The sequence below is a fragment of the Aquila chrysaetos genome, chromosome 11 (genome assembly GCF_900496995.4).
Source record: "Aquila chrysaetos chrysaetos chromosome 11, bAquChr1.4, whole genome shotgun sequence".
In the NCBI taxonomy this organism is placed as follows: domain Eukaryota; kingdom Metazoa; phylum Chordata; class Aves; order Accipitriformes; family Accipitridae; genus Aquila; species Aquila chrysaetos.
In genome coordinates, this window is record NC_044014.1 from 24,554,899 (window position 1) to 24,567,715 (window position 12,817).

At 38.0% G+C, this 12,817-nt stretch overlaps 1 protein-coding gene across 5 annotated transcripts in view; it reads left to right on the top strand.

The window, feature by feature from the left end:
* VCL (vinculin) overlaps positions 1-11,655 on the top strand; it is a 65,229-nt gene extending 53,574 nt beyond the window's left edge. For 3 of the 5 annotated variants that reach the window (XM_030030953.2, XM_030030954.2, XM_030030955.2), the window contains exons 16-22: positions 581-883; positions 1,472-1,596; positions 1,904-2,089; positions 4,984-5,193; positions 7,385-7,588; positions 8,233-8,337; positions 9,059-11,655. In XM_030030953.2, coding sequence (XP_029886813.1) covers positions 581-883; positions 1,472-1,596; positions 1,904-2,089; positions 4,984-5,193; positions 7,385-7,588; positions 8,233-8,337; positions 9,059-9,205 — 1,280 coding nt within the window. In that variant the 3' untranslated portion in view covers positions 9,206-11,655. The remainder of the gene's footprint in view (positions 1-580; positions 884-1,471; positions 1,597-1,903; positions 2,090-4,983; positions 5,194-7,384; positions 7,589-8,232; positions 8,338-9,058) is intronic. The other 2 variants (XM_030030956.2, XM_030030957.2) reach the window with 1 other exon arrangement.
* The last annotated feature ends 1,162 nt before the right edge of the window (positions 11,656-12,817 follow it).

Here is a 12,817-nt window from a genome sequence, read left to right on the forward strand (position 1 = left end):
TGCCGAAACACTTAAAATGTTTCAGTCCTTCCAAAGTGCAGATTCTTTGTGCTGGTCTGCTAATCTCCTGACTGTGTACTACCTCCTTCTCCATCCTCATAATTAAATTGTGGGTATTTTAAATCTTACTGCCTTGTCACTATATATCACCCTTAAGTAATAGCACAGCCAGAGGGATATTTCCTTTTGAATAAAAGGGAGAGGTACAAAAAGTACTGAACATGCTTAAAGAATTTTGGTGGGAGGAAGGAATCTCTGCTGCATATACTGTGTGAGCCTGTTCTTAACTCAAGCAACATTCCACGGTAGGTGAGTAAGAACTTGGGATGTCATTAGTGGGAGCAAGCTTGACCATGGTTACTGTGATAGAGGTACCACATAATCAGAAGTAAAACTGTAGTAATACATTTGGTCTGATTTCCATGCCCCCTTCTGTCTGTGTCTGTGTTGTCGTCATTGTGTTCTGCCCCCCCCAAGTTTGGAAATACTAACTTTTCTGGTTGTGAACAGTCTCTGGAATACCAAATGTCCCTTTCCACAGATGAAACTAGAATATTAATGTGTTTAACTTTTATTTTAGGGTTGGTGGATGAAGCCATTGACACTAAATCTCTGTTGGATGCATCAGAAGAGGCTATTAAGAAAGATCTTGATAAATGTAAAGTTGCAATGGCCAATATGCAACCTCAGATGCTGGTAGCTGGTGCCACCAGCATTGCTAGACGAGCAAACCGCATCCTACTGGTAGCAAAACGGGAAGTTGAAAATTCAGAAGACCCCAAATTCCGGGAGGCTGTTAAAGTAGCCTCTGATGAGCTAAGCAAAACTATATCACCAATGGTAATGGATGCTAAAGCTGTGGCAGGAAACATTTCTGACCCTGGTAAGGATTCAGTCAGCTGATTTCAAATGTATTTTTTATTGGCTGAAGATGATGTGAAGTAGTGCTCGTTTTGTCTTGTACGGCTGTGTACCCCCTTTTATGCAAATATTGTGTACACTTAAATCCCAGAGTGGTGAAATTAAGGTCACACCACTAACTGCTGAATCCTGCTCTTTTAAAATGCAATCAAAGACCTTTGGCATGTTCAAGGGAAAAGGATTCAGCATTCTAGTTTATTATGTGATTTCATAATCTTTGTTACAAGTATTTGTTACTAGTTGTCAGTAGTACTACTTTATATAACAAAATATTACATAATTTCTTTTATTCTAGAAGTTGTTTTGGGAATTACTTTGGCTACTGATAGCAACTATTACTTAGCCTGGGCTTTGCTTTATGCATGTAGCATATGACACTAATTTCAAACGTAAATCCACTGTAAACAATTTGGTAGTTTTTAAACATCTGTTTTTCACAGATATAAGTGTACTTGGCATAGCACATTATAGAAGTAATTTTTTGGGGCAGTGTTGCAGTTCTAAATGTTACAGAATGCTATTAAACTGGTAATGGGATTTTTTTGTTCAGGTTTGCAGAAGAGTTTCTTGGATTCTGGATACAGAATTCTGGGAGCTGTGGCCAAAGTCAGAGAAGCCTTCCAGCCTCAGGAACCAGATTTTCCCCCTCCTCCTCCTGACCTTGAGCAGCTTCATGTAAGTGCAGCATAGTTTGTAATACAATACACAGTTGTCACCGACATATGGAATGCACACTGAAATTAATCGAGTATATTTTCATTCCTTAGAAATAAAATGCATTGTCTGGCCAGCCATACATACAAGTAACCTTAAGTCTCAAAAATACCAATTCAGCTTTCAAAAGAAGAGATTAAAACATAATATTTCTTGAAAAACTGGAAAAAGGCATGAGGTCATGAAATCACGTCTTGCCATGACACCATCCTTTACTCAATCTGTGTACTGTTTCATTGCACTCAATAAGATTTTTTGCCTTTCTTAGCTGACTGATGAGCTTGCTCCTCCAAAACCACCACTTCCAGAAGGTGAGGTTCCTCCTCCCAGACCACCACCACCTGAAGAAAAGGATGAAGAATTTCCAGAGCAGAAAGCAGGAGAAGCTATTAATCAGCCCATGATGATGGCTGCTAGGCAGCTGCATGATGAAGCCCGGAAATGGTCTAGCAAGGTAAGAAGTTACGTGTTATTTTTTATTTTTAATTTTTCTTTAGGATCAGTGCATTTGGTCCAAAGTCAGTTGTCTCAATGACAGAGAAAGTCTTTTATAGACCAAAAAGTAAAAACACTGCCGTAGGAGGAATTAGAAACCCTTTCAAGTTTGGAGTGAACTAGGGTCAACTGTTCTAATACTCAGGATTGCTAGAATGCTTTATTAACATACCTCTAAACACAAATATGCCTCGTATGTTAAGCTGTTTGTGATCCTTGATGCTAGTATTGCCTAGAGAGCCACTAATACTTATGTCTTTTTAGGCTGGCAAGCTGATTGCTATATTTAAGTGACTTTGAAAGGTCTGTATGGATGTTGCAGATGCCAGCTGCAGGAATCATGAGCTGGTTTGTTTTAATTCTGGAAGGAGCTGCGAGTTACTTTGCAGTTAATCTGGTGCATTTATGATTGGGAAAGTGACTGTATATAGATGGCCTGGTCTCATTCTTTTTTGTAGTGAGTCACATGCTATCAAGGCCAAAATCCTTCATTTCCTTACCATTTCAGTGCTATGACAAAGCAGTGTGAACTCGTCATTCGTACAAAGGCTAATATAATTTTTTTTCCTTTCCCCTCAAAAAGCTACGTTTTTCCTCTGGCAGCAACTGAGTAAGAACTTCTGAGATTTAGGCTTCTGCAGGTATAAATTAAAGGTCAGAATTTGGCTTTTAAAATCTCCACCTTTTTTTCTCCACCAAATTAGATGGTGAATGAGAAGATAAACTTCAATAGCTTACAGAATCAACTTCAGTGCTTTGTTCTTAAGGAACATCCATTTTGGAAATACAGATAAAATACAAGCGAAGTTCTTCAAATCTGTTTGAGTGTCTCTTCCATAAAATGAAAAGCTCTCTTTTCCCCATACTTCTAGATATACCAAATACATATTTGTATTACTAAAGAGATAGTAGCGGAATGTATTACTCATCTCAGAAGGTAGTTTTGAGGCCAAAAGCCTTAATTTCAGCTTCCTAAATGTGTTTTGATGTTTGAATTCCAAAATGGGTAACTAAACAACACACAATAGGTAACAAAACGCTTTTACTACTGAACCTGTACATACTGAATTACCTATATATACTATATACATTCTAAATTAAATAGTGCAACTGTTAAAATATTTATCAAAGCCAAGCAGCAGACCTTAAAACTCCTTGCTGATTGTGAGGGATCTAAGCTTAGTGTCTTTAGATGATAAAACACTATTTTAATTGTCGTTTCTTTAATTTGAGACCAACAAACCAGTAAGTTAGCCTAGTATTTGTCCTTGTAATTCTTTTTAGCAGTCCCGTTTTAGCCATAAGAGTACAGTTATTTTGACAGTATGTTTTGGGGGAAGAACTATTTAAAACATTTTTGTAGTCTCTGAAGTCACTTACTGGGTGGAAGAGGGATCGATGAACAGTGCTACTGAGGAATATGGGTTAGATCTGGAAAGACAGAAATATAAGGTCTTGCTCATACTAAATCACAATAGACTGTGTCAACTGTCTTCTGCTTTTTCACCTAATTAAGTTAGTCTACTGGTACTTTACCAGGGGATGCTTATGGCGGGGTGAGCAATGTTCTTCATTCTTGTAAAATGTAAAATTGATTTGATTTTTCTCCTTCTTCACACAAACTCCTCTTCACTGAGTGGATTCTGGGCTTTTATGTACTCCTTTTTTCTCATGGAGCACAAACTGAACACTGTCTATTGCTTTAGCTTTCCCTGCCTTTCCCCCTCATTTGGTTAAAACAGAGAATGAGGGATATTTGGAAACTTTTCATTAGATTAAGACTTAAATAGAAGTTGTCTTTGAAGATGAGTTGATTTGGAAGTATATAAAAGTTACAACTTCCTTCCAAAACCTCTGTGTATTTTCATTGGTGTAGAAGTTATTTGTATAAAAGGCTGTATTTTAAGCAAAACAGTTGGAAATGTATAGTTTTTGGTAAGAATGGTTTGACTTCTATCACACTTGGCTTTAGTCAAAGAAATACAGTTAGCAAACTTGTAGAATGTTTTTGTATTGAAATACTGCTGTATTGTAAATGCCTGTATTGTTATACCACTTACCTGTTCCTTGTGATCTATCCTAACACAATATATTTGATTCCTTTTTTTTTTTTGAAGGTAATGATACAGCATATTGTAGCAAAACAGTATCATATGCTTCATAATCCTCTTATTCTACCAATTCTGTTTCAGTCTATAAGAACTGTAATATTCACAGCATTCATAACATTCATTATCACCTCCACTTTTCATAGCCCAATTTTGCTCTTTTCTGTGTTATCTGCGGTACTTCATTACTCACTTCTACAGTGTCTCTTGTCCTGCCTTATTTTTTTTTTACTCTACAGAAAGCAGTGTCAGTGGTTTTTCTGTGATCCTGCTGCTATCTCTTCTTATCACATATATGTGAATGGGCTTCCATACAAAGCTTTCTAGTGGCACAAATACCACAGTCGTCAGCTGCTGTGCCTGCTTCTATGCAGTCAAAACGGCTTTCATTGAAACAGACAATCCATTCGTTTCACCATTGTCTTGCCAGAAAAATGTTGTTCTGCCAGTCAGCTTCTGTCTGTAGAAGCTGTACGCTCAGATGAAAAATGTTGCTGCATCTTTGAATTGTAACTTTTTAATATTTTTGATAACCTTCTTTCACAGGTGAAATGTTTGTTTCCTTCTGCTAATCTTGTATTCCTTCCCCTCTTCCCTCTGACCTGATCCTAGAGCTGCATTGTCCGATCCTGAGAGACCAAGAGGATATTTTGGTCACTATAACAGCTCAGTTCATGCTCTTCTACCAAATTCTGCTTCTTGTACTAACTGTCCCGTTTCTCCACCCTTGCTGCCACCTGCAAAGCCTGATGTGACTGTGATTAATGAAGCGGCTGAGGCTGATGTAGATATAGATGAGGAGGATGATGCAGATGTTGAATTCACTCTCCCCTCTGACATTGAAGATGATTACGAGCCTGAGCTGCTGTTAATGCCAACCAATCAGCCGGTTAACCAGCCCATTCTGGCTGCTGCTCAGTCTCTACATCGTGAAGCAACCAAGTGGTCTAGTAAGGTACTCCTGAGTCTCCCCGGGGACTGATCCATGTGCATCCAGCCATTTGGAACGCTGACACATTTGCATCACTCTTGATCCCTGCTGGGCCCCGCCATTCTGAATGAATAAGTGTGTCTGCACTTTATTTTGAGGACTGAGAGTGGCTTCACAGGTTTGCTAGATCTGCTTGAAGCTTGATTTGAGTCACTTATTAATATTCAAAGGCTTCCTTTCCCTTTGCATCTGCCTGTTCTTCTTTGTTATGGCAGTTTTCAAATTTAATAGGGGTTGTCTTCCCTCCCCCCATTCTTTTTTCCATTCATTTGGGCTACCTGGGAAGCCATGGTTAATGGTTTCTTAATGACTTCCAGATACAGCAGAGTATACAGCATTCAAGAAGTCATTTAACATGTCTATTGTGCTTTTGCCTCCATTGATGCCATCAATTAAAATACCTTCCAACAAGGAATGGCTTTGTATGGCAGTGTTTATCGAAGAGGACTGACTGTCTGCTGGCTTGCACTTGGCTGTATTGCAAATGCTGGTCTTGAGAGAATTCTTTTTATGAAGAAGCTGCACTGAATGCTGTTAGCTGCTGAATTGAGACTGTTTATATGAAACCAGTGGAAATCTAACATGAGGTTCAGACATTCACAAGTAGCCTGTCTCTTCTATCTAAGCACAAATGTTTGCAAGACTGGTCACTTTTTATAGCATGCTGCAAAAAATAAGGTTGGTGTCCCATAACAAACAAAGGTTAGGGGGTATGTGTGTTTGTATATGTATCTGTGTGTATATATTTACATAGATAGATATACTAAACTATTTTAATAAAAAGGGCTTTAAAAATGTTCTTGTCCTTTTCAGATTCTGATGCTTGGATAACTTGTTAGAGGGCTTCGTAAATGACACTGGTCCTAATTTCTTGATCCTCCTACATGAAAACATGGAAAAGCTTTGTGTTATGTCATTTGCAACCTAACTGGTTATACTAGCAAACTGTTTAGCTATTAGGTCATGGTAATGAATAGTTCAGCTTTTTGTGTCACCTCTATCTGTAAAATATCTGGCATATCTTCTTGAATTTGCTAGTAGTGAGTCATGGAAGTATGTGCACAGGGATAGAGAATACATTTGCTAAGTTGGGTTCTCACTGTGTACTCTTTGCTCCAAACTTCATCGGTCATTAACTGTGGAATTATACCAAGGAAAGAGTGTGCTAATAGTTAACTCACTCTGCTAATATTTCATCCACACAATAGGAATGCTTCATGGCACCAAATAGTTCACTTTTGTCTAACAACTTTGTCTACAAAGGTGAATCTAAATATACTAACAGACTACTAACAATTGATCATCTAGGTCTACTTTTTCTTGCACTAGGTTTCTCTCTAGAACAGTATATAAGAAGTGATTTTGCTTGACCATACTTAATTCATGTTTCAAATATTTCTCAAGTATTTTTGTGAATGTAATTTTGATGTACAAGAAACCCGGATTTTAATGTAAGAAATATTACTAGGTTCTTTTTTGAACTATCAGGTTCTCTCCTGGAAGCTTTATTTTAAAGAGGGAGATTCTGTCAAAAAGGAAGATTTATTTTCAAGGAATAACTTAAAAAAAATAAAATAGTTGCATCTCATTTCCACATTACCTGTGACAGGAGTTTTGTATGTTACAGATTCTTTTCCATTTATCCTCTAGCATTATAGCAGCATAGCTGATGCTTTAACAACTTCACTTTCAGATGCCACTGAAAATTTTATGCTCAACTGTTACAACTACACTATTTAACTTAATTAACGCTATTTGGTTTAACAAGCTATTTAGCACACTTCTTTTAATTTAAAAAAACAAAAGCCTTTTTTGGGAAATCTGGAATTTCAAATGCTAATAACGTGCTTTATCTTAAAACCTAGCCAGCAGAGCAGTAACTTATTCCATGGACAAACTAACGCTTTTCTTTACCACTTCTTTTCCAGTTTTGAAGCAAACTTTCTTCCTGAGTGTTAGGAAGAAAAATGTCAGAAACATACAATTAATACAGATTTTCCCTGTTCCTTGAAGAAATCTCTTCTGTGTTCACAAATGGCTCTTCTATCCCTAACTTCTTGAAAGGGTTGCTACCAAAATGTAGACTACTATTCAGTCGTGACTTCTGTGAAGCTTCTGTCCTGGCATGAACACTAACTTATGTTATTCTCTTCAGGGTAATGACATCATTGCTGCTGCTAAACGAATGGCACTGCTAATGGCAGAGATGTCGCGCCTGGTGAGAGGAGGTAGTGGAAACAAGCGTGCCCTTATTCAGTGTGCAAAGGATATTGCCAAGGCATCAGATGAAGTCACTCGATTAGCCAAAGAGGTGGCAAAGCAGTGCACTGACAAGCGCATTAGAACAAACCTCTTGCAGGTAATGTCTTAACTTGTAAATGCCTCAAATACTTTTTTTTTCTTTTTTCTTTTCCTTCTGTGTTTCGGTGTGAGTGAGCACAGGAGTTGTGGCAGTAAATCACGTGAATCTTTCCTTGGCTTACAAAGTTTTGTCAAGTTCTATGTCTGTTTTTAGATCCCATGGCCATATATATTCTGTAAAGTCACGATTTGTTTACAGGTGAGTGGAAGATGCTAGTGTCCAAAGATATGTTGAAAAATACTGTGCTATGAACACTGGTCTGTCCTAAGGCTGCGTCGCTTTGTAGTTCATCTACTCATTCCTTGGTATCAAAGAATAGCAGCAGAAATACAACACTCCTTAGTTTTTCAGTCTCAGCCGAATAGACATCATCCCATTCCTAACCAAGTAGATCCTTTAGGAATATCTGGCAGAACAGAAAAATGTTGCCTCCACCCCAGAAATGCCCAAAGCAAGTAAAATAAGATTCAAGTATCCTACCCATATTTGCCAGAAAGTCTTGAAGGTTATAAGATCCCCTCTATGCTTATTCCTTATCTAATAGTAAAACAAAATTAAAAAGTTTATTTGAAAAAAACAATAGATAATGTATTTGTTTAGTTTGCAATGTGAAGTGGTTTTTTTTTATCCCCATTCTTTAGGTCTGTGAGCGAATCCCAACCATTAGTACACAACTGAAAATTCTCTCCACTGTCAAAGCTACCATGCTGGGCAGAACTAATATCAGCGATGAAGAGTCGGAACAGGTAAGAGGTGTAAAAATTGATGGTAGTGTGGAATTGTTGACCAGTTTTATGGGGAAAAATATACAACATGTAATATCAGATGTGTTCTGGGAACTTGATGTTTGGAAGCTTACCTCAGCTGTTTAGTGATGATAATTTTAGTATAGCACCTTGGTTTCTGGCTGAAAAGCTACAGTTTAATGGAGGAACATCAATCCTTCCCAAGCCAAAAAGCTACTCTGGTTCAAATTTTTGTATGAACAACTAGTTAATTTCCTTGATTTAACAGTAAAAAGCGAGCTAATGAAAGAACTTGCTTCTACAAAGACGGCAGGTTTGACATTGGAGGAGTAGTAACACCATCTGGTGGATTGTAGTGAAAATGTCTTCTCCCAACATCATCTTCAGTACTTGTGCAGTTCCGGTAGCTTCTAAATGCATGTTTTCAGTTGAAATCCTGCAGTATTGGCTTCTGAGAGGGATTATTCTACTTTGAGACACTAAACTTTTATTTAGATTTTGCACAAATATACAGTGAGAAATAGGAAGTCTTGTTTTGAGTCCAGATAACACTTGCTGGTTTCCAGAGGTTAGTTGTTTCATTTACTCTGTCATAGTTTAAGTCAGCAATAAACTGACTTAAGATGCTTGTCCTGGGAGTCCTTGTGCATAACGGGTTTCCGTGCTACTGTCCTGAACATGGTATTTACTAATACATTGGAAATTTTTCTTTTCTTGACAGGCAACTGAGATGTTGGTTCATAATGCTCAGAATCTCATGCAGTCTGTGAAGGAAACTGTGAGAGAAGCTGAAGCAGCATCCATTAAGATAAGAACAGATGCTGGATTCACTCTTCGCTGGGTCAGAAAGACCCCATGGTATCAGTAAACACTTGCCACATAAGTATTGTTTTCTGTAACATAAAATGCCTTTTTTTTGGAAACAGAAGAGATATATTAACAGCAAAAGGTGCTGTATACATGAGCTTAAGATTACCTTATGCTAATGCCCCATTCTAAGGGTATGAATTATAAGAGAATGCATTTGAAATGTCTTTGGAACGCATTTGATACCGAACACCTCAAAATTGCTTCTGACAATAGACAGTTCTTATCCTTTATTTGTTTTGCTTTTGAAGCTTCTTTTCATGAATTCTGTAATCCCAGAAGCACATTTCATTTATGCACTGTATATTCCAGTAGTTTCCATGTGATGATATAAAACATGGACCTTACTTTAAGCTTGTGTTGAGAGTCTAGGACACTATTGGTTACTTGGCAGTTTTTTAGGGACAATCATTGATACAGAAATATTCAACTTTTCAGTGGGGTTTTAGCTGACTGTTCTTAAGCCATGCAGAAATGATGGAAGGTGTGGGGTTTTTAATTAAAAGTGGGGAGGGAGGAGCAGCAGAACAGTTATAAACTGAGGATTAAAATTCCATGTCTGAAATAATATTTTTTTGCTTTTGATTTTTGCCTGGCAACAGTACTTTAACAAAAACTGGAGCTGTCTTTGTCACCTTCCTGTCACCCTGTAGGTAGGCATTCCAGAACTCTTGTACTGTACTGAAATGCTTTGCAGTGAATGTTAGTGGCACACTGTTCCAGCTTGAGACTTATGGCTGGAGACCTTAAATCGTGGAACTCTTTCCTTCTTGCTTAATTCAGTAATATATTGAGCTGAAAAAATCCTGGTTCTCTTAAGCTAGCTGCATGTCCAGGACCAGAAAATGCCACATGCTGGCTCTTTCCTTTTGAAAATCAAATGAGCACACGCAATTATTCTTTTTTTTTAACTCTTCCCTCCATCTAACGTTGTTCCAGCCACTCAAGGTGGAAATTAAAAGGTAAAGCTGCTCAGTTAAAGACCTTTTGCCTCACTGCCCTTGTTTCCAACAATGCATAAGCTTTCTGAAACCCAAGCACTGCAGGGACATGAAACCCTTTTTAGGTAGTCTGATGGTTACCAGCAAACAATGTTTCCTAATGCTAAACATACTAGGATATTTTTACTGGTTTTGAGTTTGGAGGCTGAAAATCTTTTTTCAAGTTCAAGCAATAGTGAATTGAACAAAGTGTTACTGTATCTTTAAAGAAACCCAAACAAAAGCACAAGAATAAAAACCACACAACCCCCCCCCCCTTACTAAAATAGACTTGTGATGCTTTTATCCTTCCATAATTGAACATGCCTTCATATATATATATATTTTATATATATAAAAATTTAATTGTTCCAGTTTCTTTTGGCATTTGACAGAAAGGAGAATTACTGTTTTAGAATGAGTCTCTACATTTGCAAGGAACACTTGCAGACTTCTGCCCTGATAAGCACTGACCTCATGATGCCCTCTTAATTTGCTGAAAATTGTTGCATGATCAAACCACCTTCAATGGAAGTGCCCTTGTGGAAAAACTGCTCAGTCTTAACACCTTGAAGAAAGAGACACACAATATAGTCAGCTGTCCTTTACCTGTCTGCAACAGTTACTCCACACTTGGACTCTTTCCCCTCCACCCCCCCTTCATTGCACTGTTATCTAAAAAGGGAAGTTAAACTGATTATAATACATCTGCCTCAAACTGACCTTAGCAAGAGAAAGCATGTGTTCGTCTTGAATTCACTCCTTGTGTCTGGGTATTATGAATACATGGTACTTAAGATCTTTCCTTAGTATTCTCTTCCTGCGATTACCTGCAACAGGAGGAGGAAGGAAGGGGTGCCAGAGCCTTAACCTGAACGTCTTGCATTTGGTTGGTTTATACCAGATCTTTAACATAATTGTAAGTTAGTAATTTCTATTTAATAGTGAATAACACTGAATAGGTAGGGGTTATTTTTAAGGGATTTTCTAAATAGTCTTCCTGTATTACTTTTCAATGCTCCTCACATTTCTTCCTCCCCAGTTCAGGCTTCTCTGTGACTTTTTTTTTATTATCACTGTTTAGTTGCTTGACTGATATTAATGCAATATTACTAATGCCTTTAATACATAATTGTTTATGCCAAAGATCACTTTTTGTTTATTGAGGAATGTTTGCAGGAAAGTTATGAATCATGGTTGCCTTTGATCTTCTTCCAGAATGTTTGCTCTAAGTTCTTGAACTGTTTTGTAGAAGCTAAGATACTTGTCTACCTTATGCAATTACTGCATTTTTGAACACTACTGGTCTTCGGACCTGAAATGCAGCAAAAATTTGAAAAAGACCATGAATGTCACTTAGAAATGTTTTACCACTATAAAACTTTGTTTATAAACCAAAATGTATTGTATAGTCTAATGTTTTCAACCTTTCTCTGGTTCTGTTAAAACAATAAAAAAGCATTTGTACAAATGCCAGCTTGTGAGCATTAATGATAACGGAGCAGTGGATAACAACTGTAAATAACGGAGCAGTGGATAACACTGTAACAACAAGAGCAAAAAGCTAAAGCAGCTGAAATACTAAAGCAGAACAGTTGTTTCTGCATATTCTGAACAGAAAAAAGTGTGAAGTTTCTCAAACAGGAGAAGGTTAAAACAAGTTGTTTGTCTTTTGTGCCCATAGAACTAGTATTTAAAGAACTTACTGGAAGCTGTGGTCCAGTGGGAGAAAATGGGAGTTTTTCCAGAGGCCTGATGGTCATCTGTTCTAGTAGCACTGAACAAGGTTCTGAAAACTTCTGAAATGGGATTTGCCTGATCCTGTCAATAAGGGAAAAACTGCTACTCTGGTCAACACCTCATAAATCTGAATTTTACTTCACAAATTGAATGCAAGGGTGATTAGCATGGAATCACTGTCCTGTTTCCTTCTCTCCTTCAGAGTAAGGACCTTTTATAAACACTTTTTCTTGCTAAAAACTTCTACCAGCACACATAATGTTTTGACTTTGTGGAACCAACATTTATTGGTGCTGTAGGACCGCGCATAGTCCCACAGTGCCAGAAGGCATCTGGGGTTTAGTAATAATAGGTAAAATTCAGATTTCATACTGTTCACACAGCTTTCTCCATATCTGAGGGACGATGAAAACTCGAGACAATCACCTTTGTCAGCACTGCCAGAGCTGGACACCTAGAGAAGCGGAGATCAGAAGTTGGCAGTACTAACTCCTCAATAATGACGTCCTCTGGTTTCTTAAGCTGTACTAACTGTACAGGTGCTGGTGCAATTTTTTTTTTAAGTGGGAGAATATGAACATGGCCCCCCACCTCCCTGCAGATTCTGCAGCTGAGTTTCCTGTGTTTGGAGAAGTGGCAGGAGCCAGCACACCTACAGCAAAAGGTATAAGCCTCACATGACAAGCACTGTTTCCCTGATGAAAACCATCTTCATGTTCAGGGTGGTCGCCTACCAGGTGAGTGTAATTCTTGTTGACAGTGACTTCTGGTGGTGTGCTGTGAAGTATGGATCAAAGCTTTTCCAGAGGCAGAAGCTTTGTACGTGCTTCCCTGGTGCCCAAGTTACAGAAGGTTGGCATGGCTTGTTCTGTAACATGCTGAAGGGAAGCACT